The sequence below is a fragment of the Oryzias latipes genome, chromosome 18 (genome assembly GCF_053564925.1).
Source record: "Oryzias latipes strain Hd-rR chromosome 18, Olatipes_Hd-rR_3.1".
Taxonomy (NCBI): Eukaryota; Metazoa; Chordata; class Actinopteri; order Beloniformes; family Adrianichthyidae; genus Oryzias; species Oryzias latipes.
Genome location: NC_136254.1, coordinates 13,443,399 through 13,470,525, shown reverse-complemented (window position 1 = coordinate 13,470,525; position 27,127 = coordinate 13,443,399). Strand labels below are relative to the sequence as shown.

Below are 27,127 nucleotides of genomic sequence, written 5' to 3'. Positions count from 1 at the left end.
AGTGGTTGTAAACATTAAATGTCCTTATTACAGGATCAATCTGTTTAATGCAAACATGGACTTTATTTTACAATATTTTACATTTAGTTTATGTTTTACATTGCTCATCTCAGCAAAACGTGCAGATATCCGGCATACAAATAAAAGCCCGAGGAGCATGAAAAAGAGCGCCCTCTGCAGGCCATGCGACCACTCCAAAATCAATCAAAACTTTTGATCGTATGCATGTAAGCACGCGCGCACACACAAAAACAGGACAATAGAAACCCGTTTTTAGGCGTTTTGTTGTTGTTTCTTTGTCTTATACGTGTTTTCTCCTGCAAACCTCGTAGAAAACGTGTCAATGAAACTCAGTCACTGAGAAGTTTGGAAACTTTGGCCCCAACCGACTCCCTTAGGGGCGGAAATCCCCAGTTCTGTAGATGGATGTGAGTTTTGCAGACTTTAAAGAGTATTGTTGATTGTGTTGTTCTCTTTTTTGCGGTGGTAGAGCGTGATGTCCGCGTCCGAGCCTCACGTCGTGACTAGAAACAAAAAAGCAGCGCGTGGGCGCGAATGCGGGTGCGCATTCCTCCACAGCTCCAGGGTGATGAAGAGGTTAACCCTGCCCCTCTTTGCTGCGCTCTCGTCCCACTAGTGCTGCTACCTCCTCCAACCACCTCTCTTTTTATAAATTCCTCCTCTCCCGGCAGCTGAGCGTTCAACAGACACGGACATGTCCGATCTGGAACTCTGAGAGGGCTTTCCCTCACCTCATCCGCGGAGCTCGGACTGGAAAAGCCAAAGGTCCTGCCGGCTGGCGACCGCATGGGAATCGAACTTTGTTCCAGTCCGTGGTTGTACTCCGTAGACGGCTATTGCTGCTTTTCTGATTGTGTGCTATCCTAATGCGTCGGGAATGCCATGGCCACTCCGAGCGCACAGCAGCAGCAGCAGCAGCAGGATTACTTCAGATCGGTGAGCAGCGACTCCACCACCTACATGATGGTCCCCACCGGCGGGCCGAGTGGGGCGGCGCGCCGGGAGACGCCGTCCAAGATGTGGTTGGCGATGGTGGTGATTGTCGTGGTGGTGTTGCAGATCGCCTCCACCACCGGACTCTTTGTCTACCTAAACATGTCCATATCACAGGTAAGACGCGCCTTCATCTCTGAACCCAATGGATTTTTGCCCCAGAGAACAGTTTGGGGGATAAAAACGTGCCACTGACTCAGTCAGAGCAGATCTGATGTCTTACCTTGGATCCACAAGGAAAAGTTCATAAATTCCTCAAAGTGAGACTGCGAGCTGCAGACACATGTTGCATAAATATATTTAAAGTTGTGGGTCTTCGGGGAGCTGTAGGATTAAACCAAATTTCATTCAGGGTTGTAAACAAATCACTGGAGGTGGATTTGACCCAGGTCAGTCCTGAACTTGTCTGCAGGGGTTGAAGGTTTCCCCCTTTTTCCTGTAGGAACTTGTCTAAATCCGGAATGTAGAAGCAGAGCAGTGGCAGCGTCTGCGCGGCGGTCACGGTTACACACGAGTTCAGCGGCGTGCGTAAAAGGCCCAGATTGGAGCCATTTGTGGAGCGGCTAGTTGAAGTGGCTTGCAGATGTTGTGTGCAAAAGGTGAAACGTGCAATTGAATGGCTCGCCCCTGGAGGGGGGTGGGGGTCAATTTAATTCTTGTGTTGTGAAATAATGTGGAGGCAGTCTCTGTCCACTGACAATGAAAGCACAAATGACAAGAGTTTGAAGACGAGCAGGTAAAAAGTTTCACTTTGGGTTTCGTTTGTCATCAGTTTCTAAAAAAAACAAGGAGCTTGCATTTCTAAATACCTGTTTTGAGGCCTGAGCAACATTGAGCAGGAGATAAACATTTAGTCCCGCTCCAGTCATCTTTTGATCTAATTTCATAGCGGTCTTTTAAGTATGATTATGCCATTTTAGCCAAAATAAAATAATCAAACAAACTGTTGTTATCTAGGACATAGTTTCTGCAGAGCGGCAGTAGTTCATTAGAAAGTCACCTCTGACATGTGGGCAGGACTGCTGAGTGGAGTAAGTCTGCTTTCATTTTCTGTCATCCATCTGTTTACGTGCTCTCCCACTAGTTTACAGCCCCTCACAACCACAGCCAAACATTAGCGGTGCAATGAAAATGGCGAGCGATACCGCAGCTGTCCAGGCGTAAAGTGTTGACCCAGCAGCTCAGACGAGAAAAAACAAAGACGAGGCATCAGAATGGAGTGGAGCGTTGAGATTGTGACCTGCCGATTGTAGTGTTTACACAACAACTACAAGCTGTTTCAAAATTTATCGTCTGCTCTTATTCAACACAATTTTAATAAAGAAATTATTGTATTATTATTTTATTTTATATTTATTTATGTACTCCATTTTTAGAAAAATGTCACAAGAACATGTTAAAAAACAAACAAACAGGATTTTCATTTGAGTAGGTCTTTAAACCCCCATTTAAATGGAAGCATGTCAGGCGCAGTAGCTCATAAAGCCCATCCCCTTTGAAGCTTTTTAGCAAATAAAAAAATATATAGTTTGAGATACAGATGCGTGCACCCATGAGAGTCTGCATCTTGTTGTGGATGATGCTTCTCAAAAGGTGTTTGCAAGTCTGCACAAGGAAAAACGATTGATGCACAACCTTCAGGATGCTAAATCCTCTGCAAGGGTACACCTCAAGCTATTTGACCATCTGATTGTTAGTGTATGGTCTTTTCTAAGCATGACTCAGTATTTCTGTTTCTAGGAAAACATTCTGACAAGGGGCTTCAGGGAGCAATCTCTAAAAAAAATTGGAAAGCAACTAATCTTAATTATCATTGGATTGGACACAAAGTTAATCAAAGATGTTTCTTTTTATAGCAGACAGTGCTGCTCTCTAGAAAACTGGTTTATCATGTCCTACATCTCTCATGGAGTCATACTCCTCTTCCCCGTAACCCGTGCAGCTGCATAAAGTGATGTGACCGAAAAGAGCCACATGGTGACGACGGGGGGGCAACCCTGACATCTGACATCTGGGTGGGTGTGTCAGGGACACATGTGGCTTCATAACTCTAAAACATCAAAGTTCGTAGTCTTCCCGTTAAGAGTTAAAAGTGTCATGCACACTTGATCATTGTTCACCTGCTGTGATCTAAACACACCAGACAGCTCCACAGATTTCTTTTATTTTCGATCTTTTTGTAAGTACAATAGAAAGTACTTTACCGGTACTTTCTTTTAGTTGTCCATGTATCAGACTCTTTTAAAGGAATGCTCTGTCTTTTTATTCTCATACGAAGTGTCAGGAAATCGATTAAGAGATCGCAGAGAGGACTCTGGACAGGGACTTCACAAAAAGCATGGGACTCTGCATGCACACTTGTGGGGAATCCCCCTCTTCTCATGTGAAGGCCTATTTTTAATCTGCCGATAGGCCCTTGGTTTAGTTGTGCTGGAGCTATGCACCATGCCAGCTGGGAAAGGCAAACAGTATGTGGAACAATGAGCATTGTACACAGACGAAGTGTCTGGTGTGGTCTCTGAGCGGTGGGATCCAGCAGAAACAAAAAGGGACGGGAGCTTTGAACGTGTACCCTCCCTTTCTGGATAGATCACATTTTAGACACAGGATAGACGGTATGCGAGTGACATCATAGGCTGTATGAATCATATTGGCTGGGAACATCACAGAGAATTGAATGGGACTCTCAAAGGAACTGTGGTAAAGACCCACTCTGATCATCTTTTGATCTATTTTCAAAGCATTCCCAGTGGCCTTATATTTATGATTATACAGTTTTTAGCCAAAATCAAAAATCCTGTGTCGTGTCTAGGACATTATTTCTGCAGAGCAGCAGGAATTGATCCTAAAATTTCGCTCTGAGTTGTAGGCAGGACCACTAGTGTGGAGTAAGCCCACTGCCACTTCCCATCACCTATTTGTGTATATGCTTCCCACTAGCTTACAGCCCCTTCTTACTCCGCTGCTGCAACAAAAATGGTGAGCAATATCAGAGGTAGCCATACAGTTTTGAGCCAGATGCCAGCTCAGACAAGAAAACAAAGAGATGCATGGATGTGGTCATCTACAAATGGAAGCATCGGAATAGAGCGGGAATTTGCCGCCTGCCCGTTGTACTGTATTTTACAAATGCAATCTTTTTCCAGCAGGGGGTCTTTAAGCTGTCTTTAAGGAGTCTTAGGTAACACTTTGCCCTTTCAACAACAAAAGTTAACATTTCACCTTTTCTGGCTGCAAAAGGATGATCCCCTGATGCTAAACTTTGCATCATCGGTCTTCTCCCACACAACGAAGCCGTGAACCCCAGAACAGCTTTCTTCAGCAAATAAAGAGCCAGGAAGAAATAATAAACTGTAATCCAAACGTTCTGGTGCAGCCACAGCTCAGGCTCTTGTAAGCCTCCAGATCCTGGGCTGTGTAGTGTGACTGTGTAAACACTAGGTACTAATACAGCACACCGGCAAGGATTTGGATCTTAGCAGCTCAGTAAACGTAAATTTCAACAGTCAATATGGGTCACCGAGTCAAAATGAATCAATCTTTTCATTGTAACAACTCCCTCCTTCATTTTTCCAAAGAGCTACTGTCTGAAATATGATTACATCACCTTCATATGAAGATATTTTGAGTGATTTACTGGTGAGGGGAGCTCAGCTATACGCTAAAGCCTCCCAGCCAATGTGGTCAGGTAAACAAAGTCAAGTGATTTGAATTACATCCATGCATACCCGTTTTAGGAATTAGTTGGTACTTTAAACAAAACTAACATTTGACTGAAGTAATCCAATAACCTCAGCTACAAGCCATTATTGTCAAGTGGAACCACAGTCTGGGAATATGCCAGTAATATTGCTAAATTAACCAAATAAAACAAATTTTATTTCTTAGTAATGATCAAACAAGATAAAATAAATAGATTATTGCAAAAAAATTATTTTTTGCTTTCATTTTTCTGAATAAGTCTTTTTCTGCTTTCCATAACATTTCATGGGTTGAAAGAAAACTGAAATAATAATTCAACATCTGTATACTTGTGCTACACATCTGTAGGTACTGCAAAGTTCATGTTAAATTAAACAGCAGCAACAAGTCAGACTTTATCTTTTTTTCCTAAAATTGCTTCTCCTGATGATCCTTTGTGTTCCTTCGGAGTGTGTCCACAATAATGCTTTCTAAAATTTTCATATTCAATATAAGTTTGTGGGGTTTGATATAAATCAAACGTGCTCTAATCTTATAGACAAATGAGCTGATTGTAGAATGATAATTTTTTTTAAAGAGTGTTTGGCTTCTTTAAGACCCACTCCATTGGAAATTGTGTTTTTGACGTATTCTTGTTAGATTTTTCTTACAATGGAGGACATGTATTGAGACAATCAAAAACAAAATTGCATTCCTGAGCATATATTATTTCAAATTGTTGTGAATCTGGAGCACACAAAAAGTACAGTTGGAAAAGGCTTGTAGGTGTTACGTAGAAGCTACAGCGGCAAGCCACAAGCTCCCTGCTCTGATACATCCACTCATAGACGATTAGATCCATGCAGTTTTTCGTTTTCTTTGTCTGAGCTGGTATCTGGCTAAAAACTGTACGGCTGGACAGCGCAGCAACAGGGAGTGGAAGGGTGCTCTGCGCCAATTCAGAAACTATTTATCTGCAGAAACTACGTCCTAGAAAATGACACAGGTTTTTTGATTTTGGTTATAAAATAGCATTAAAATGAAAAGACCCCTGGGTCTTCTACAATAGATAAAAAGATGAGTGGAGCGGGTCTTTACGTTTAATCAGAAACCCTTTCACATTTGTAATTATTTTACCTGTCACTTCAGCTTCATGTGATACTGATAAATATTTGTCCACACATGAGGTATTGTTTCTGTTGGTATGTGGTATTAGGGACCTTTAGGTTTCTATGGCTTTTGTGAGTTGTGTAAAGTAATGAGACTTTTCTGGTTTATTGACTATGTGTTTTTGAATGGCTAACATTCCACTCCTTTCATGTCCCTGATCCACTTTGTTAATGTTTGGGTTCGGTTCACTCCCCCTTATGGACAACAGCACGCCCAGTGCTGTGGGTGAACGGGTCAGACAGTTGTGGCCACCTTTTCGCAGCTTGTATAGACAATCACATCTGCAAATTTCTTATTTTGTGTGATAAGCGTCTATTTGTGTGCATGTTTTATCACTGTTTTGGCGATTTGACTTCCAAGCAAAGCAAAACGGGGGGAAATCCTTCAAAAACACAGAAACTTTATCAGTTTACAAGTCCCTAAAGTTTATGAGTTCAGGTGCAGAACAACATCAGTGTTTTTACTGTTCAAGTTGACGGGAATAAAAATAGATAAAGGAGTCAGATGTGACAGTAGGGCCTTTTCTACGTCGTATCAGAGAATATCTCTTATGTGGCCTTCAACCAAAAAAACAAAGTATAAACAAGTCCAATTAAAAAATTCTATTGCCAAATTTTTTTTCACATGAAATGTCCAGGACTGTTACTTTAAAATGGGTTTGTTGTGGTGATTTCTCCTTGAGTTAAGAACTGCTCTTCGAAGGAACCAAGCTTTTTATTGTAATACAAAAAATGTTAATGTTTACATGGAAGTTAATCATTTCACAGTGAAATACATGTTGACTTCCTTATTGTCATGCAGCTCTAATTACATGGGGAGAGAGGCTGTGGGTGAACTTTTCCCATATAAAGTTCCCTTTGGTGAATGTTGTTTGTAATTGGGAATTAAAAAGAAAAGTCTGTGCTAAAGAGCAGATGTTTTGATATTCCTCAGTAAACACACAGATCATTGGGCTTTCCCCTCTGCCAACAGTGATCTCATTGTAGACTCAGTCAAAAATGCATGAATGAGTCACTGCAGACGCAAAGAAAGCTGCAGTGACTTCTCAGTTAATGACAAAAACAACTAATGAACGATTTATTTGTTAGGAAACATTTTCATTTAAAAACAAGATGTAAGGTTTTGTTGTAGTATTTGTTGTGTGTTATTGCTGTTGACAATAAAATGGACATAGGTGAACTTGTTAAAGTTTTTCAACAATCTGGACATTTTTAATTCAGGTAAATATCTAATCTTTCATAGTTTCCCTAACTCAGGATGAACTGGTTATAAGATTAGATTATTTAGTTTACTTAATAAGTTTTCCCATGTCTTATTTTTATTAGTAAAGCCCAGAGTTGGTTAGTTGTGTTGTTATCAGTACAAGTATTTAAATGTCTTCCAGTAGTCAGTTTAAAATGATTTGGAGTTATAAGGAAAAGTTAAACTAGAAATTAAACCATCTTGGTGCCACAGACATACATTTACTAGAAGGCCCTAATAACCAGCATTCATCACTTACTAATATGCCAGCAAAAAACCTGAAAAATAAACAGGTAGATGATGGATATCTTTATGAAATAAAGCATCTTTCAGCCTACAATTATTGGGAAGCTGATCACTTTTTGAGCTATTGTAAAAGTGTTCCCAGTAGTCTATTAGTTATAATTATGCTGTTTTAAGGCAAAATAAAAAAATCCTGGTTCGTTTTCTTAGACTTAGTTTCTGCAGAAACGATTATATAGAAATCCTGTTTAGCAGAAATTTACCTCTGGGTTGTGGGCGGGACTGTTGGCGTGGAGTAAGCCTGTCTCCTTCCCCATCATCCATCTGTTTACTTGTTCTTCAGCTAGTTTACAGCCCCTCACAACTCCAACCTAACATTGCTGGTGCAAAATAAGGTCTTTTTCAAACAGCAACAAAAACACAATTTTCCCCGGAGTGGGTCTTTTATTGGTGCATTTGTTGATGCTGGTGCAAGAAATTTAGACTAATTATCCGGGTGATTGATGAAAAAATAAGTATAATATTATGTAAGGATTCAAAAATAATGTGCTCATAATATTAATGCAAAGGTTTCTTAGCTAAAATAGTTCCCTAGCTTAAACTTTCCTCTCACAACGAGCTTAGACAGAAATGAACAGCATTATCAGCAGTACTTTGTTTTATTTATTTATTTTCTTACCACCAGACAGATTACTTCTTTTTAACCCGCCTGTTCTTATTTGCATAGCCTGCAGTGCTCTGCAGCCCTTTGTCATTTTGAAAGACTGCAACTGGGGCAGATGGGGTTTGGTCAAACTCATTCCCTGCCCCTATGACTTCCACCTTCTCCTACATTTATCCCTTAAAGCAGAGAGTTATGGAAAAAATGTGTCTTCAAATCTGGACGTTACTACTGCATGATGACGTCGTCAATAGGCACCGGCACTCGCCGGTCATTCTATGTTAGAGAGTTGCTGCCAGCACAAGGAAAATGCATAACTATTTCAGATTTATGAGTTTAAAAGTTATGCAAAAGCAAAACGTCATTACTTATATTTAAATGTAAACTTCTGTGCTTCAGAGCACATCCACGTGAAGAAATGCGTTTCTCCTCCGCACCGAAAGCGTGACGCGGATCTCCCTACCGGTGGAGGGATACCCAGCCTTAAGTTGCTACCCCTACCTCTTAAAAAAACAAATTCGGACATCACTAAAGCTGCAAATGCCTCTACAATTTACAAGAGCAAAAGGGAGGAGCCAGAGGGGCAGTTGATGCAAAGATTAGGAGAAGTGGGTGTGGATATTTTCTTTTTTATTCTGGGACTCTCAGTAACTAAAAGTACACGATTAAGTGGGCTCAAATCTCTTTTTGTGTTTGCAGTTTAACTTCCTGTTGGGACATTAAAGTGTTTGTTTACTTTAGTGACTTTTTCAGTTCCTCAAGGAACTATTTAAAATAAAAAAAAGCAAGTAACAGAAAATCTAATTACATATTTCTATTAACTTTGGGTGACTGACTTCTAGCATGTAATGTTTTCACTTTTCCCAAGGAGCAACAGTGTGGTTGCACGTGGCTCCCACCATGTTCCAGCACGCTCAGAGTCAAACATCGTAAAGCTTAGAGTCTAAACCAGTCTTGGCACGTGCAGCAGAACCTGCAGCTGCAGTGAAAGAAGGAGCAGGCTGGGTTAACCATGAGGTTAACTGAACAGTTGCCCCGGAGCAGTAGACAGGTCATGGGCCCTGGACCCTGGTTACAGTCATCACGCTGCTTTTGCTGATAGTAGCCCAAAGTAAACTCTACAAACAACGTTGGAGCTGTGGCTGTGCAGCTTTACTGCAGCTACTTAGAGCATTTATTACTGCGCTGCAATGTGTAAAAAGTTACAAGAAAAACTCCGCCTACTGCAAGATATGCGAGTGGTGAGGGGTATATTAGATTAGGTTTTTCTACCCATTTTTTGTTGAGTGATTAACATGACTTACAGTAGTTCTTGGTGTTTATGCGGTTTTGGTCTGTAACTTTGTGTAATCTCCTTTATTTTTGTGTGTTTGGTGTATTGAGTTGCAAGCACCATGAACGCGCTAGGGCCATGAGTTTCGGTAAGCACAAGGTCCAGACCATTAAGGATTTCTCTGAATCGAAAGTGTTAAAGATTGAAATGCAGAGTGAAGCTACATTCACACTGCCCTTGGCAACATGTCATCAAGCAGCCACTTTCAATGAAAAGTCTATGTTAATGCATGTTTATGGCTCCTGCCTTCAAAACTTTCCTGTTCACGCTTAGCTACACACGTTTTTTTGTGACCCTTTCCGGGATCTACGTACAAACACGTGGCCATTAAACTCTTGAAAGTTAGACTTTTAACCAATCAGGGACACAGATTTGGTAGTGTCGTTCACTGACGAATGGATGGCGCTCCTTTTAATTCACAGAAGTACCAACTTTTTGCAAATTGACCACAGAGGAAAAATTAATTGTTGTGGTTTGTGCACAGACAGAATTATATAACACCAAGTCTTTCATGTATTGGAATACAGCTGTGAAAGAAAAAGCCTGGGCCAAGAGTTGCGATATTTGCACCGCTTTCACATTTCGCGCCAAGCTTCTTCCAACTGTAGGCGGTGGACATGTACTAGTAAACATTAGAACAAGAAAAAGAAGCCCCTCCCTGTTGTGTAGGACGGACACTGAGGGCTAAATGCACATTCTAGAACTTGCATTTAGTGTGTTCTTGAACAGGCGTCACATGCCTGGTGTGAATGTAGCTTTAGGTGGGCTCTGATTGAACGTGCATTTCACTCTGTTGTTGGCATCGTCATCTTTCTACTATAAGATTTTTAGATTCTGGTTAAACCATGAACAGACATACACGTGTCTAACCTGCCTTAGCTGTTTAAGCTTAATAAGCCCCTTGAAGCATTTAAAAGTATGGCGGTGTGATTCTTTAAAAAAAAGTTTTGGCACAATGAAAGCTGTGTAAAACGGCTAGGCACTTCAGTCCTAACCACTCTTTGTTGTTCTGAGCCGGACGATTTGACTGCTGGGGAATTTGCCTGATCCAAGAAAAAGGCTCAACAGGAATCTTCCAAGTGGTTTTTCTTACCAGGGACATTTGTCTAATATTCCAAGAATCGTTGGGTTTGGCTTCATCTCCCTTTTTTCAGTGAAGAGGCCAGTTATTGACAGGGCAGAGCATTGAATGCTCGGAAACCTCTTAGTCTGTTGTAAACATGCTTCGTTCTTGTAGATTAATGTTTTTTATTGCTGAAGTTACAGGAGGAAACTGTCCTCAAAGAAAGTGCTGCGCATGTCTACCTGAGGAATTATGGGGGATTTATGGGCATGTTTGGACTAGATTGGCTGCTTGTGTGAAACACAGAGAGATTTCGGAACCTTTAAGTATGCTCAAAATTAGCTAACTACGCAGAAAAACATCAAATCTGTCTCTGTAAATATTTATATTTAATTCAAAGGTACTGATAACTCACCTCCGACTGCATCAGGCCCATTGCCAAACTAAACAGTTCTTACTCCAGCTCTCTGTCAGAGTGGCTCCCCTCCCTGTGTTAGTCCCTGTGTTAAGCTTGGGGGTCCACATTACAGAATCATGTTACAGTCCATTTTGAGGCTTAAGGGTAAAACAGATTTTTCTGGAGTGACACAAGCAGCTCTTTTTCATTTTTTAAGCATTTTCCCTTTTTATGGTGTGTGACTTCTAATGTTAGGCAATTCTCTGGCAGCAAACAAACCTAAAGATGATGTCCTTAGCTCTCAGCAGCACCAGGCTCATAGACATGAGAATGAGAAACTCTATAAATATGAAAAAGAAAACAGGAAAAGTACATTTGCATAGGGATTGGAGTTTAAAAGGTTTTAAAGAATGGGTGGATAACTGGTTGGATGGAGGTAGACTACTGTCATTAGTTGTGTGTTGTCAACAAGCTTACAGTTCTTATCACTGCTGTTTAAAAATTCTCATTTGATTTGCTCAAACAAACTCACACAAACAACACAAGGATTTGCCCCAAAATGAAGCATCTGCTGAGCACGACGTCAACAGATCAGAAACATAAAAAGATCCACGTTAGGGATTTAGGCAGACTGTGATGGGTCTTAGGTTGAAAAAAGTAAAGCTACACAAAGTTTTTAGCTGTTACAGGATTCACAGGTTAATCTTGAAGAAATGTGTCTGTTCTTCTGAGTACCTTCTTCAGTTCTAATAGCTGATGGGGATTCAGGTTTTTTCTGTAGTGATTACTTGGGAGGTGGGGCAAAAAAAGTAAAATAACTTGATGTGATATGGGCAGATCCAAATGTTAATGACTCGGTCTTTATCAGAATAGTCTGCCATTGTCCTGTTATATGGTATGGGTGGATGGGTGGGGGATCTTGCCATGCCTCAGTGCTGGGGGCACTTGTTAGACCTAAGAGCACAAATTAAAACATCTCTGACACAATTCAGACAAAAGGTTTCTCCATTTTGACATTGATAATCTCTTTCAAACCACCTGTCCTCTCTGTCCAGAATATGTTTTTTACTGTCTTCAAAGTTCACTGTCCTTCAGGTGAACATCTGAGTCATGGCCTGCTGTTCTTGGGGTATTCCACCCCTTAAAAAGAGCTTGAGTCAGTTAGACAGCAGCAAGCGTGTCAGGGAGGACTGGAAGACAGGCAGGGCTGTAGCTCTTGAGCACCAGGGTTAGCCAGCCCAGTCCTAAAGTGTTGCTTGGTTTAAAGTTAGTGATATACCAAGTTTCTCAGGCTCATCTGACACAGAAGGGAGGACATTGTTGCTGTTATTTCCTTCCTTTTCTGGATCTACTCCTCCTTTCTTGGAGAATGCTGGGAAAACTGCTGTTCCTGAAGTTAGTCTTAAAGTGGCTCTTTTCGTAAAAAAATAAAACAAAAAAAACGATCATTTTCTAGGACATAAATTCTGCATAATGGCAGTAGTTATTCAGAATTTCCTCTGAGTTGTGGGCAAGACTGTTGGCGTGTAGTAAACCCTCCCATCATCCCTTTTTTACATGCTCTCCCAGCTTCCAGCCCCTCACACATCCACGCTAACATAAGTGGTTTAACAAAAATGGTAGATGAAAGCTGAGATGAAGAATTCAAAGATGTACATGGATCAAGTAATCTACAAGTGGATCCATCAGAACGGAGCGGAGCAGGGAGACTTTGGGAAGCCCATTTAAGTTTCTACGTCACAACTGAGATCTTTTTTAAACAGCATTTTTCTATTCTGCTCCTGATTCACAACAATTTGAATAAAGAAATACTCAGAAAGACACTTTTAATCCTAAAATTCTTTAAGTCCCTCATCATGATGGAAATGTTACAAGATCATGTTAAAAACACCTTTTTCCTTGGAGTGGGTCTTTAATACTTTTTTAACCTTAATTCTAATCTAAGCAAAACTCTGGAAATGCTGCTAATTTTCCTCACTGCAAGTGTTTTCAGCTTCGTGTCTCATGCCATGTGTTTGTCATACAGTCGATCAACAACGTCTAAAGTGGCTGTTTTGTATCTGACAGCAGACAGAAAATTCCCCACAATGATACAAACATCTCCCTGTTTGTTTCAAGGCAGAAGCTGGACTCACACAAAAACACTCTTAACCAACACACAACCCTGCATTCCAGGCCACACTTTTAAAAAATACTCTCTGTTCTAAATCTAACCTTTTTGACATTCAATTTTTCTATTTTCTCCTCCACTCTGTTCTTCTGATAACATCTGCAAACCACCACAGGATTTAAACAAACTACAATTTTCTGTCAACAGAAAAGTAAGTTCCACAAGTTTCCACATACCTTAACAAAAAAACGCTTTTAATAGACAAACTTGGCCACCCGTGGTGACCTTTTAAACATTAAGTGCACACGCTGGCTCATGTAGTGTCATTTGACCAAAGTATGGTGTACCTTAGGGTTGTAACAAGTATAAGAAAATTCCGATATTCACATCTGTTCCAGAAAATATAAGTAGAAATGTTGGTGATGTCCAAAGTCGCTGATTTGCAAGCTTTATTAATCTAATGGTGTGAAAGTACATTTTAGGCAATGTAGTTATCACTCTAAAATGCTGAAAAAGTTGGATTTTAGGTACATCAATTAAACAAACCGGATGCGCTACCGTACCGTACCGTACCGAAGTACATTTTTAAAGTGAACTGTCAGTGAAGCTTCTCATTTTCAAAGTAAAGCTATCAAGTATTTTTTCTCACAAAAAATAAAAGTTTGTTTTAAGTATACAAATTTAAAATTAGACTAGATTAAAAAGTAGACTAAAAATAGCATAAAAAAGATGAATATAAATTAAAGAACATTAGGAATATCTTACAATCAATTTCCTACAAAGATGAAAAAAGGTTTGTTTCTAAAACCTGTTGGTTGGAAACACTATTGGCAGTCTACAGATTGAAGTACTGTGAGTGTTTTCTAGTTGTTACATTTTTATTGAAGTGTTGCTGTGTCTTTGTGTATTATCTTCTTGTCATCTATCTATTGGGAACAGTAGTCAGCAAACTTTGAGGATGAAAATAAAACTGTGGAGGACATTTTTAAGATTTGTTGGAAAAAGATCCAAAGTAACAGTAACATTTATGTTTTGTTCACTGCTAATACAGTTTAAAATAAAGATATAAATGTTGGTGGTTAAATACAAATACATATTATTTCAATTTTCATTTATTCTGTAAAAAGACATTCAGACATATTCAGTAAGAATTGTGGTTTGATCGGTAATTCGCAGATCTTCATTTGTGAACTGAATCAGATCGCCGCATAAACAACAATCTACAGCCTTTGCATCTTTTGTTAATCTTTATTTTTTAATGATGGTATTTCATAGTTGTGAAAAAGTTCTGACACATTCCTTTAACTGTGGACAAAGCTTTAACCCTTGTGCTATCCTATGACTCCACCCTTACTTTGACGTGTTCTCCCTACCATTACAAAGGTGGTTAAAGGTGAAGAGGATTTCATGTAATCCATGGACACCAGTGAAGATCACAAATCATTGACGAAAAAGGTTTCAAGGCACTGTCTTGTGGGGTCTAGATGACCCAACTCCCAATGTCAAAGTGCCTAGGATAGCAGAAGGGTTAAAAAGGTACCAGTCATTGCTAGATTTCAGGTTGATTATACCAGAGTGTCCACAACTTCTACACTGAAAGCTGGTGCACACTGACTCATTCATACGCTGCCTTGCTTACAATGAAGTACAGCTGTATGTGCAGCCTAGGCCGCTTTGTCTTCTACTCAAATTTTTTCTCAGTTACTACACACAAATAAACATGCAACATTTATGCCTAACTGCCATAAACACACCAGGATAAGAACATCTTGCAGCTGAAATAAATTAAAATCTCTGTCAAACTAAGACACCAGCAGCTGCTGCAGTGTTTCAGCCACAGGGGGTCCATAGAGGCAGGAGCTAAAGCGAGCAGTGAGTTACGAAGAAAGTGCACTTTGTGGCCGCTTGTTAGTACATGCAGATGACTTGGCTGTCCCATAAATCACTATTTATATTTTTGTTTTGTCACAGTACAAACAACATGTTATTTTTATGGATTTGATGGATTTCCAAGAGCTCCAACAACACAGTTCATGTTGTTTTTATCTTTTTCTTTTCCTTACAGCACTCAGTGGAACATGTTTTAGTATTTAAATGCTGGTTTTGGTACTCTGTAGTCTCAAACTGTCAGGTATCTGAGTTAATGAGTCCATATTCTCCCTGTGGATCTCAAATGAACTGGCCTCAAAAAGTGGATTTATGTACAGCCCGAAGTGTGCCTGAAACATGGGGAACACAGCATGAGACCTCCAAAGCACAAACAGTTGTAGCTATTTTCTTGATTTAGTTCAGATATAAGAATACAGCTATTGTACTCTCTTTCAGTTGCTAGTTGTTCCTAATTTGAGGCTGTGTCGAAGTTTGAATGTCTGGGCTGAGAGGGCACCCAGTGGTATGTGAAAAACAGCCTGCTATTGTCGCAGGATCCATCCAGGCAAGTTTTCTCTGTGGCCACAATGTCTAATCCGTAGTAAAAATAATGTTGATTATGAAACCAAGATTTCCAATATGATTTCCATCCATCTGTCTATCCATCCATCCGTCCGTCCGTCTTTCAAATCTGCTTAATAAATAAAGATGAAGATAAATCCCTTTCAGGGTCACAGGGTTGCTGAAACTTACTCCAGCTAGTTTAAGCAAAGGCGGGGTGCACTCTGGACAGGTTTATGAGACTCTTTGTGCTTGATTATAAATTAGAAAATGTAATTTGACAAGAGTAGACCCATTCAGGTTTTCTCGTTGCTTCTATTGCCACTGAGCAAAAACAGTGAAGAGGTGCTAGATGTCTTCTAGGGTTTTGTACAGACATGCTATTATTTCAGAGCAGTGTCAGAAAGTTTTTGAGTTATTTCCAATCCTAAATTATGCTCTCATTTATCCACGTAACTTCTTGAAGTTGAGTCATGGCTTCTGGACTTAAACCCTTTTTTTTAAGAAAGAAGATTTTCAGTCTAGATGTCATGACTCAACTTTAAGATACCCTAAATAATAAATAGATAATTTATTGATTACTATATAATTATGGTCCTTTTAAAGCACTTAATTTAGCAAATTTAAAAAGTATTTCATTATGCATTGAGCTGAGCTAAATTTAGCTCTGTAAATCCCAGTACATCAAAAAGTTGACAGAAAATTCAAACTTTTTGGAGACAAGATATTTTTGAAAGCCTTTGAAAAATTGTAATTTATTTTCAATGAGACACAGGCTAGAATTGATAGTATCAATTATGATACATTGAGTGATTGTTTTCCTCATAACAGTGTAAGTTTGAGATGATGATATTTGAAATTTGAGACAGTGGGTATGTCAAACATGATTAACTGTACAATAAAATAATAATTATCAACACATTTTAAATTCTTTCAGCATTCATTTAAAAATAACTGAAGTAATCATCAACAACAGATTAGTTATTCTCACCATAAAGTTCTGAAAATAAGCATAACTTTTTCCTGCCCAATGTGTTTTTGAGATTTAATGGAAGCACCCATTTTAAAATTAACAGCAAAGTTCTTTCTACTGCCTCTAGTGGAGTGATGCTGAACTACAGGGCAGAACACATGGACCCAGTGCCATACGATGGGTTTTTAAGGAACGGTTTGATCGTGCTAATGAGATAGGGGTCTCAGAAATGCACATCAAATATTATACCAATAGTTTTATAGGGTTAAATATACTCCCTTTATTAACATTGTTAGAGCAACATCGCTTGGTAATGTATTTAAAAGATAAACTTCATTTTATCCCATAACCTATTGTTTTGCAGAAAATGTCCCTTTCAAAAGTAGCTGTTTGTCAACATGTGCAACATACATTTATATTTATGGCCTTCACACATTGGAAACAGTTCTTAGAGGTAAGAGGACAGTTCATAGCTAGACAAGAGTACCTAAGAACGTCAGCTGTTATTATTAAGTGCATGCCAAGTGAAGTTTGTACAGGAATACAGAAAACAATAGCTCTTGCACTTACAAATTCCTGTTTGGTTAAGTCATTATACAGATTTTGCCAGTATATAGGAACCTTTTTTGCTACCCGATTGTTATTTTGTAAGGTTTGCAGCCAATATAGTTTAAAAGAAATGCAGTCCTTAGCACAGTTTTCAAATTTTGCATTTTTTCTCCTTCAATCCTTTAAAACTGACATTTTTGGCATAACGTTTTACAAGTTTTATGCAGCTGGAAAATACTGACTTAGTGTTTTTTTTATCCTACATTTATGAACTTTATTCAACAGACAGCCAAATCCTAAAACTATATTTACTCCAGAGTCTAAAATACCCTCTTAGTCTGTCTTTATCAAAGGTAATCATAATTCATCCTTTAAATTAAGATTATTTCTTGTCAAGAGTAAGGAAGTCTAAAGCAGAAATAAACTCAAACCAGGCATGCTGCTTTTTGTGAGTCTGTAAATGCTATTTTAGCTGGACAGCATCCAAAACAGCAAAGCTCACAAAGAAAGGTCATAGTTCTACGTGCACGAGCTGGGAGGGGTGTTCTACTGTCCCGCTGTGGGATTGTGTTTGCTCTCTCCATTAATGGCTCGCGCTATGCTGCTTCCCCAACAAAGCTGCAGGCAGAGGTTTGCTGGAGGTACTGTAAGCACATCAAAGTTTTCAAGATCATATTCCCGTTGAGTTACAGGTATCTCTTTTTGAATTGTGTTCATCATACAGACACAGTTGGAAGAACTGGTCTTACTAAAGTCATAAATGTAACATTGTCATGTACCCCCTAATTTTACAAATAAAACTGTAAAAATCTGTGAAACGCACATCAAAATGATTAGATGCTGTTCTTCCAAACTCATGCTAGTATAAAGTTACAATAACACAATATTGGATTATAGAAAAACAGTCAAAATGAAAGCTTTTAAATGACCTTAAAGAGAGAATTTCAGCTTTCTCCATTTTTTGCTGGACACCAGATTTTCAGAGCCTTTTCATGTAGTCAAGACTTAATATGGAGATCCTTAAAAATGCTGCACAGTTAATTTAATTTTCTGAAACCACTAAGTAAGTACCATGTAGCTAGCTGGTAACTTGTCATTTAATGTTCCTGACCCTTCACTGTTTACATGTGTGGAACACATGAATTAAAAATGATTGTTTCTGATTAACCAGTTTTCTAGTGGAACTGCTTTTGACCTAAGATTTTAACCACCGTGGTGGACCTTCTATAGTGGAAACTGCACCAATAAACATATCAATGCAATAAAATCATCTTCTTTTCATGGTCAAAAAATCTTAATTTTGTTTGGTGTGCATGTTTAAAAAAGGAAAAGACATCTTCTCTGATAATATATATATAATATATGATCAATATAGCAGTGATACTCATAGCTAGTAAAAGTTGTTTACATGAACATGCAGCACAATACAACACAACTTATTTTGGAAAGATGGTTAATGATGTATACATTTATACGTTGCTATCTTCCTTTAAGGCCCATACCACTTTACAATCACAGTCCCATTCACCCACACACACAATCATACACTGATGGTGGCTCTGCTGCTTAACATTAGCGCCAACCACCAGCAGCAATGTGGTTTGGTGTCTTGCCCAAGGACACTTCTTCACATGGGAGGGTCAGGCGGGAACCGTACTTGCTCTACATTTGCACCAAGTTAGAGCCAAATATGCCCAACCTTAACAAGTCATGGGTGGAGACCCAACAATATCTATACAAAGATGATAAAGAGGCTTGATAAATAAAATAAGATAGTCGCCATCCTGGTTACAATTCCTTAGATTGAACCACTACAGAGCAAACATTTTGGTATTGTTAGGGATGTGGGGTTTTATTTTTATTGGCAGGTTTCAAATGTAACTTTGTCTCACTCTCATTAATTGCTGTTTTTGGAATGTTATTGAGGTGGACAGAATAATTAATGTCAGGCCACTTCAGGCTTCATTTTTCCCAGAGATTTTTTGTCCTTTATGTATATGTCTTCGAATAGATCTTATCAATGAAGATCTATTCTTCCGCAGCAATCAAGAAGACATGTTATCAATTATCCTCAAAAGACGCTGGACATGGATTGGACATGTACTCAGGAGTGAAGACAACACAATAATAAAGACAGCACTACATTGGACACCAGATGGAAAAAGAAAAAAAGGACGGCCGAAGATCACCTGGCGCCGAGCTGAAGGAATTTGGACACACCTGGGGAACCATCATCACCCTGGCCCGCGACCGTCAGAAGTGGAAAGATTTCGTTGCTGCCCTAAGCGTCTCAAGGCGTAAAAGGCAGTAAGAAGAAGAAGAAGAAGATGTATATGTCTATGCTTAACATCTGCCTCTGATAAAAACAGATGTAACAGATGTAAGTCATTCTGGCGCTTCTATAATTCACCCCCAATTATGGCTGGAGCCTAAAAAATGTTATGGATTAAAAATTGTTATAATTTGACCAACAGATACATTTGAAAAATTTGCCTCAGACCTTACTGGAATCAAAGGATGACTTTGTTCTCAAAAAGTGTGGAAGCTTTTAAGGCCTATCAAAGATTTGTTTTCCTTCCAAATCAATGACCTATATCTGATTTGCACTGGAGAACCAGAATCATGAACATAAACGCAGCATTCCGAACTGACATCTTTAGTGGTTAGGGGACTCATTATCAATAATTATACTCATTTCAGAGGGCATAAGTATTTACTCATGATTCAGTGGTGCTAAAAAGCACGTCTGATACAGAATGCATTCTGATGTGTGGTCACATGGGCCGCAGGAATTTGGAAATGAATCAGTGTCAAACAGCTGCTTCAGGCTCAGGAGGAGAAGAAGAGAGAAACTCTTTTGTTGAAAAAAAAAACCTGCCAACAGGCACATTATGTTCACAGGATTGGTTACCATGGATACCGAGTGAGTACGTTACCTGTGAGTCAGAGTTTAAGTTACCATTTTTTCCAGAGCTGGAAAGCCAGAGTTTCTATCATCCCACGGTTATCAAGGTTTTATACCAAACCAGCTGTCTGGAAAACTGCCACAAATTAAAAACTCGTGTTTATCTACATCCAAAACACAAAGTTTGCACGCCTCTCTGACCTTTAGTTCAAGGATAATCTGGAATTGCTTTTTTTATTCTATATATGAATGACTTTTTCTAGGTGTTGTTTTTAAATGAGGTTTATTGCTGCCTGATCTACCATTAACCGACAAAAATACATTAACTCCAATCGCTCTATTTATAAATCCAGTTTTACAGCTGAGCCTTTTGGATTTAGACATTTGACCTTCCATCTGTGTATGCATGAAGTGATTCATGAGCAAAGCCATTTCAGTGACCCCTCCACTGTAGCTTTGCTATTTTATCATGAAGCAGGAGAAGCATTGTCAGTTACAGCCAGCTTTCTCTGCGTTCTCTGTTTAGAACCAAAAGACACACTCACACACACACACCAACTGGCTTGGTCCAAAAATGTGTCGTGTTGGATTTGAGTTACAGGGCTGTCTTCTCCTTTTCCTAATCCCCTCAAATGAGCTTTCTGGGCTGCCAGCAAACTCACACACACACAAGCACACGCACTAAAATACAAAATTGTGGTTTAGTTTCCTTGTGGCCCTCTGAGATATTCTTTTCATGATTTGGTGTCCAGCAACAACCAAGCTCACACACACCCGCTCTTGCGCCCATACACACACAGTGGTAGGAACAGTGCTGCATTGTTTTTCCGCTTCCTGTGAGTCGACATTAGAATTTACAGGAGTTTTCTCTGGAACCCAGTCATACTGGCCAGAATAGGTGACCTTAAGAGACCAGAAACCCTCAGGCTCTCAGATTGTTTCAGTCTAATGTGTTTACAGAGGAGCAATTATGCAGAAAAAAAATAACATTTAGGTTTTTACGGTTTTTGATTTCACATTTTTCACTTTTTACATTGTGTTTCTTCTAGAAATGAAACCGAAGTTTTTCCAAAAGTACCACTAAAATAGTTTTCCTTTTGTGTCTGGTCTGTAAATGAATTATACTTTCTACAGAAGTTAAGCGTATACTTTTGCCATGGAGAGCAAGCTTGTACATTTTCAACAATTAATAAAGTTGTAACTGTTTTAAAGGAAGATAACCAAGTAAAAAGATCTGAGAATCTGTTAACACGATTAATGTAGAACTATTGATGGAAACCATTGACTATATAAGAGAACTGGACTAAGTGACTCCTCCCCTTCGCCAAAATCCCACAGACTTCTATTGAGAAATACACAGCTATTACAGAGTCCTTCAATTTGTAAGAATAATTTTTCTTTTTCTGATACCTTTTTTTGAAATGTTCTTGCTAATCCTGCAAGGATTCTGTGGTTTAGTTTGGTTTTGTTCTTGTTTCTGGCTGCCTTTTTGTCAGTCACACCAGATTCAGGTTCATGATCCTCAGCTGTCTTCAGATCAGGTAAATGCCCTCAGCCTATTTAGGTGTCTAGGTTTCTGTTCATCCTTGTCAGGTCATCTGTTGTCTTCTGCTTTGCCACCTTTTTGTTGCTCCCCATGGTTTTGTCATGTTTCAGTTTCTTTGATAAAATGATTTATTTTCCATCACCAAACCTGTTCTCCACCATCACCAGTTCCTGACAAATCCTATTTATTCATATTTTGTTGTTGTAAGTTATTCAAGCTATAAACTGACCAATCGGATGCCTCAATAAAAGGATGTGATGCTTGCTGCCCCCCCACATCAAACATTCAAAAGGGTTGATTTAAAAAGCAGTTAAAAACCTATCTTTTTAAAATAGCTTTTTCATAATTATTTTTATATTCTGTGTCTTATTGTGTTTTATCATATTTTACCATGTTTTACTGTGAAGCACTTTGTGATTTTATCTTGAAAGGTGCTATACTAATAAAGTTTATTATTACTATTATTATTATTATTATTATTTTTATCATTATTATTTTGTCATTATTATTATTATTGATAGAGCCCACTTTCAAGTGGTAAGGTGTGGACATCCAACAAGCTCACTTCTGATTGCCTAGAGTGGTTGCCATAGAAATGTTGACTCAGACCGACCTGGACCAATCGCTAATTACTGACTATTTCTGACACCAACATGGCGATGTCCGTATTGCGAAAAAAGGGCAACTGAATTGACTTCATTTAGTTGGAACCAGAAGTGAGTCATTTTCTATGGGTGACGTCACACTCACTCAGTCCAGTTCTTTTATAAAGTTAATGGTGGAAACTGAGTACAACAAATAAATGACAAGTAATGTAAATGAAATAATCAGTATTATTTCAAGTATAAGGAAGGTAACAAAGAGAAGCATTAAATTAGGCTCTTCACTATGAAATAAGACAAAATATGTTGAAATATTTCTAAATTGTGTTACTTTTAAATTTGAAGTATCTTTTTGAAAACCTAAACCCTTTTATATATTAACTACCAGTAAAAACCTAAAGATGGACATCATAACAGATTTTTTCCAGCTTTGGTCTATGCCAGCTACGTTTAAAAGGACTTAGCTCTCAACTCTTTCATCATGAAAAGTGCAGTTCCTTAATTCCTGAGACATGGAAGGAAAAAAAGTTAGTATCACGTTTAGGTTTTAGTTATTTGCCTACTTGTGTTACAACATCGCACAGATGCATCATTCGCTTAAAAACCATCCTGTCTCTCTTTGCTGTTTGCTGTTTGTTTTTCACCCTATGCTAAGATTTCTGCTACTATTTAGTCAATTTGGTTAATTTGTAAGCACTTAAGTTGCTTTTAAATGTATCTGCTCTAATTCCTATGCCCATGTGTGTGTTTAGCTTTTTGATAGTCAATGGACTCCATTAGCCAGCTTGTATTTTCTTTCTAACCCTACTAGTTTGCAGACTGAGATGCTATCTCTGCTAGCTGATGTCTTAACACTGTTACGTCTTCATTTTTTGACCGTACTGTTTTGTCTAGCACAGCAGAGAATTCTATCACATCTCATCTACAAGCATCTTTTGGGATTTGTTGCTCCACACTCCAATCAGACTGTTTGTTTTGGCCTCTAGAGGAGGAGTCAAAAAGATCAGCACATTAGAAATACTTTCCAAAGCACAACCAAGCCAGACATTAATAAAAAAGAAAAAAAAAAAACAAATTGAGGAGGTATGAAGTAGTTCTGCAAATCATGTCATTTTGGACTACTGATAATAGAGCTGACCTTATTTACAACTTGAATTAGGAACAGTTCTTCGGTTCCTTGTCAGATCAAACACACTCTGTTTTTGGCACTCTTTCCTAAAATGCTTCGCAGGATCAATTTTAAGAATTACCTTGGTTGATACAGGTTGATGAAGAAACTTCTAGCAGAATTCATGATTGCTCTTTAAAAAAATATTTGCTTCCTTTTAATGTAAAGGTCCTATCAACATTATTCATATGAACATATATTTCTGCCAACCTTTTGTATTTGTTGCACCCTGGATGCTCAGGAAGAGCAGTTAAATGTTTAGGGCTTTGGTTATGTTTTGACTTCTATTCCTGACAACCAAAACAGGTTTATGTCTTTCAGACTGCATTTTGTCGTCTTTGTCTACAAAATGCAGATATCTGAGTAAATATCTCTTTCCACTTTTATATGTTTTTCTCCTCAATTGAACTTCTATAAGAAATTTCAGCCATTTTAACATAAACATTATTAGCTTGTTCGAGAGACAAGCTTGTACTTTCACATTGATATGTGCCAGGGTTTATGAAATATTTAAAAAAAAGGCTACTCAGCTCATAAGAATGAATGGGGAAGTGTTCACTTACTTGAAAAATGTTATGCCCTATGAAAGCTTGAAACTTCAGCATGCTTTTACAAATAAACTTTGTCAGCTATTTTAGTATTTAGTGAAGTAAGTACTTTCACAAAAAATACTTCAGCACTTTTAGCAAAGAAAAAACATCCACACTTGCCTTTTCCTAGAAAAAGCAAATTATCTGCTTAACATTGCATTTGATGTGTTAATTGGCATAGTTTAAAGGAATCTTGCATAATAAATGATAGAAGAACAAACACTTCACAGAGTGAACTGATGGCAAAATGTTTTCAGATTCTTTTTTCTCCAGATTTTGCCCCTTGATTTAATGTGGCAAGACGTTGCATACTTTGGATGGATTTCTACAATATTGGCAAGAAAACAGGAACAGCAGCATTGAATGGAAGTTTAGACAAACGCTCAGAAGGGCAAATTATATTTTGAAAACGTTGTTTTTTTTTTTCAAACTGGAGAAGTGACAGCGACACTGCTGGTAGGAGTTTTGCTGAACTACTGACATTAAAACCCCACTCATCTTTTGATCTATACTAAAAGCATCCCAGTGGTCTTTTAATTAAGATTATCCGTTTTTAACCTAAATTAAAAAAAAACTTTATCGTCAGTGTTTCTGCAGAACGGTGGTAGTTTATTAGAATTTCACCTCCGAGTTGAGGTGTGGACTGTTGACGCAGAGTAAGCCCTCCCCCACTTCCCACCATGCATTTCTTTATATGCTCTCCCGCTAACTTACAGCCCCTCATATCACTAAACTAATAATAGAGGTCCAAGAAAATGGCAAGCAATAGTGGAGCCAGATTTCAGCTCGGATGAGGAAAACCAAGACAAACATGGATCTGTCGTCTGAAAGTGGATGCATCAGCAAATTTGAACAAATAAGCTCTGTTTTGCTTTTTTTGTCTGCGTCCTATTCACAATGAATTGAATAAAGAAATACTCAGAAATGCAATTTCAAGCTTCATTTTCTTATAAATGTCTTCCATCATCAGAAAAATGCCACAAGAACATGTTAAAAACACCAAAAACACCATTTTGATTGGAGTTGATCCATAACCTCTACTGGCTTTAACAGTAAATTTCAGCTGCCACTAAATGCTGCACTTGGGTTTGGAAAATCCTGGAGGAATACAGAGAAAAGAAAAGTGTGTCTTTGACTGGTTTCTGGTTTTAGCCTCTGGCCATTTAACACACAAGCATGGAGCAGTCAGTTTACTCTAAGTCTTGTATTTTGTTCTGGGCAATCTTGTTTATTAGCTTTATCTCATCTCTGACATGGGCGGAAATGTTTCCCAGAGAAGATCAAACTCTCCCTACTGATACATGATTATTATGGACGGTCAGACCTGAATGCAGACAAAGTCTAAGCATGAATGAATAAATAAATAAATAAATAAGCTTCTCCCACAGAAAGCCTCCCCTTTAATGAAAGTTTGCTGTTCAACCGTGTCCATAATACCAGGGAGTGTGCTTTAGCAACAACATCCGAAAGCAAAAAAAAAAACTCACTTCACCTCCTCTGTTGTTGTGGTGAGAGATCAGACTAACTCATTCATCCTTGAACCTCCCCTTCTCTTCTGCTGGTGGTAGCTGTCATCACACTTCTGCTCACAATAGACAAACTGCTGCGCCGCAGACTTCAGCGTCAGCAGTTTTTGTTGGGATGTGTCCCGACGTTACCCGAATGATCCAAGGTGACTGACTGCTCTTTTATTCCTCTGCTTGTTTTTACAACCCTGACATGTAACAGGAAGCACATGGAGAAAAAAATGTCTGCATCAAAAGGATAAAAGGAAATTGTTTAATAGAAACCCAAATGCTTTTTATAATCTCATGTCCAAAGGTTATGAACCCAAAAGCAATAACATTTTTACACAGTATAGCCTTAAATATATGACATTTTCTTTAGTATAATGCAGTTTATGGTCTCTCACAATAATAGTTGGCACAATTGCTAAACTATTACCGTATATTATTCTTAAAACCTAGGGCTGAGCGATAAAAAGATAACGATAGTTATCGCAATAAAATTTTCTTTTTATCTTTTTCTTGATAGAAAAATGAGTTTCTTGCGATAGACTTTTGCTTTAAAGGGTCCGACATTAACACTTCCCAGTTCCAAGCACTTTCTCCTCTTTGGCGAGCTAACGTTAGAGGGTTAGTCGCCAAATGGCAGGTGAATGTTTGAGTCAAATTACTTATGTTTATTTCCTCCTCCTCTACCATCTGCACGCGAGGTAAACAAATGCATGCGAGACACTTTCCACCCCCGTGGTCACTTCATCTATGTTTAGCATTTAGGGGTAAAACATGCAATGATGTCGGCCAGGGAGCAGACATCATTGCATCATCCATAACCAAAGCGCACCGCACCAGGAGTCATCAGAATTTTGTCAAACAATCAGGGACTCGGCTTCGGCCTGTGACATTTTTATGATGTTATCAGCAGGTGAAGTCCAAAACCAACATGAAGGAGAATCTGATTGTTTTGCTCCTGAACTTCATAATATCTTTCTTTTTTCCATCAAGAAGAAGAAGAAGAAGAAGAACTTTATTAATCCCCGAGGGGAAATTTAGTTGCAGTAGCAGCACTAGGGAAAAAGGGGGGGAGGGGGGGGGGTAAAGACAAACACAGACACAAAAAATACAGAGAGTAGAACAGGACAAAAATTGAGTAAAATACAATTTGAAAAGTGTAGTCTGTGACTAGAAACTAGAATTTTCATGTACATCCGAGTCTGCCAGATGAGTTGTGGAGTCTAATGGCTGATGGCAGGAATGACTTCCTGTATCGTTCTCTGGCACAGCGAGGGTGTATGATCCTGCCACTGAAACTGCTTCTCAGGTTGTCCACCTCCCTGAAGAGGGGATGGGAAGGATTGTCCATGATGGTCCCCAGTTTAGCCAGTAGTCTGTCCCCAACCACCTCTTCCAGCTTGGCAGGCTTGAGGCCAATGACAGACCCTGCTTTCCTAATGAGTTTATTCAGTCTGTTGGCGTCTTTTGCTTTGATGCCAGCACCCCAGCACACTGCAGCAAAGAAGATGGTGCTTGCCATATCAAGACAACATAAAAAAGATTCATCTTATTGTATTCTTCTTTTTATTTTTCCCTCCTCGTACTATTACAGGACAGCAAGTAGTCAAACTGAGTCACAGAGAGATGGAAGTATAACCGGTCGTCATAAAAACGCAGCTACTGCAGAGATGGAGAACCTTACTGTACTGGGAGAGTCTCTGAATGATCTTATAAACCTAGACATTGAGATGTGATCAGCAGTGCCTGTAAAGCTAAATAAATAAACCTGATTTCTAAACAGCATCTGTGTCTTCCATGTATTGTAAATGAGAAATACAGTAAATGATTAGGCTAAAAACCTAAAGCAGCAGCTCCCTCCTACACGCATCTGGAGAATCAAGTTTATGAACTCATTTTTGGACAAGTATCCAGCAGCGAATTTGATGCGTATTGA

General features: G+C 38.8%; 1 protein-coding gene across 2 annotated transcripts in view; it reads left to right on the top strand.

The window, feature by feature from the left end:
* Positions 1-398: 398 nt before the first annotated feature.
* Positions 399-27,127, top strand: part of tnfsf10l (TNF superfamily member 10, like) — a 63,095-nt gene continuing 36,366 nt past the window's right edge. Inside the window, exon 1 of one of the 2 annotated variants that reach the window (XM_011487639.4) lies at positions 399-1,131. In XM_011487639.4, the coding sequence (XP_011485941.1) occupies positions 904-1,131 (228 nt within the window). In that variant the 5' untranslated portion in view covers positions 399-903. The remainder of the gene's footprint in view (positions 1,132-27,127) is intronic. The other variant, XM_078935952.1, reaches the window with a different exon arrangement.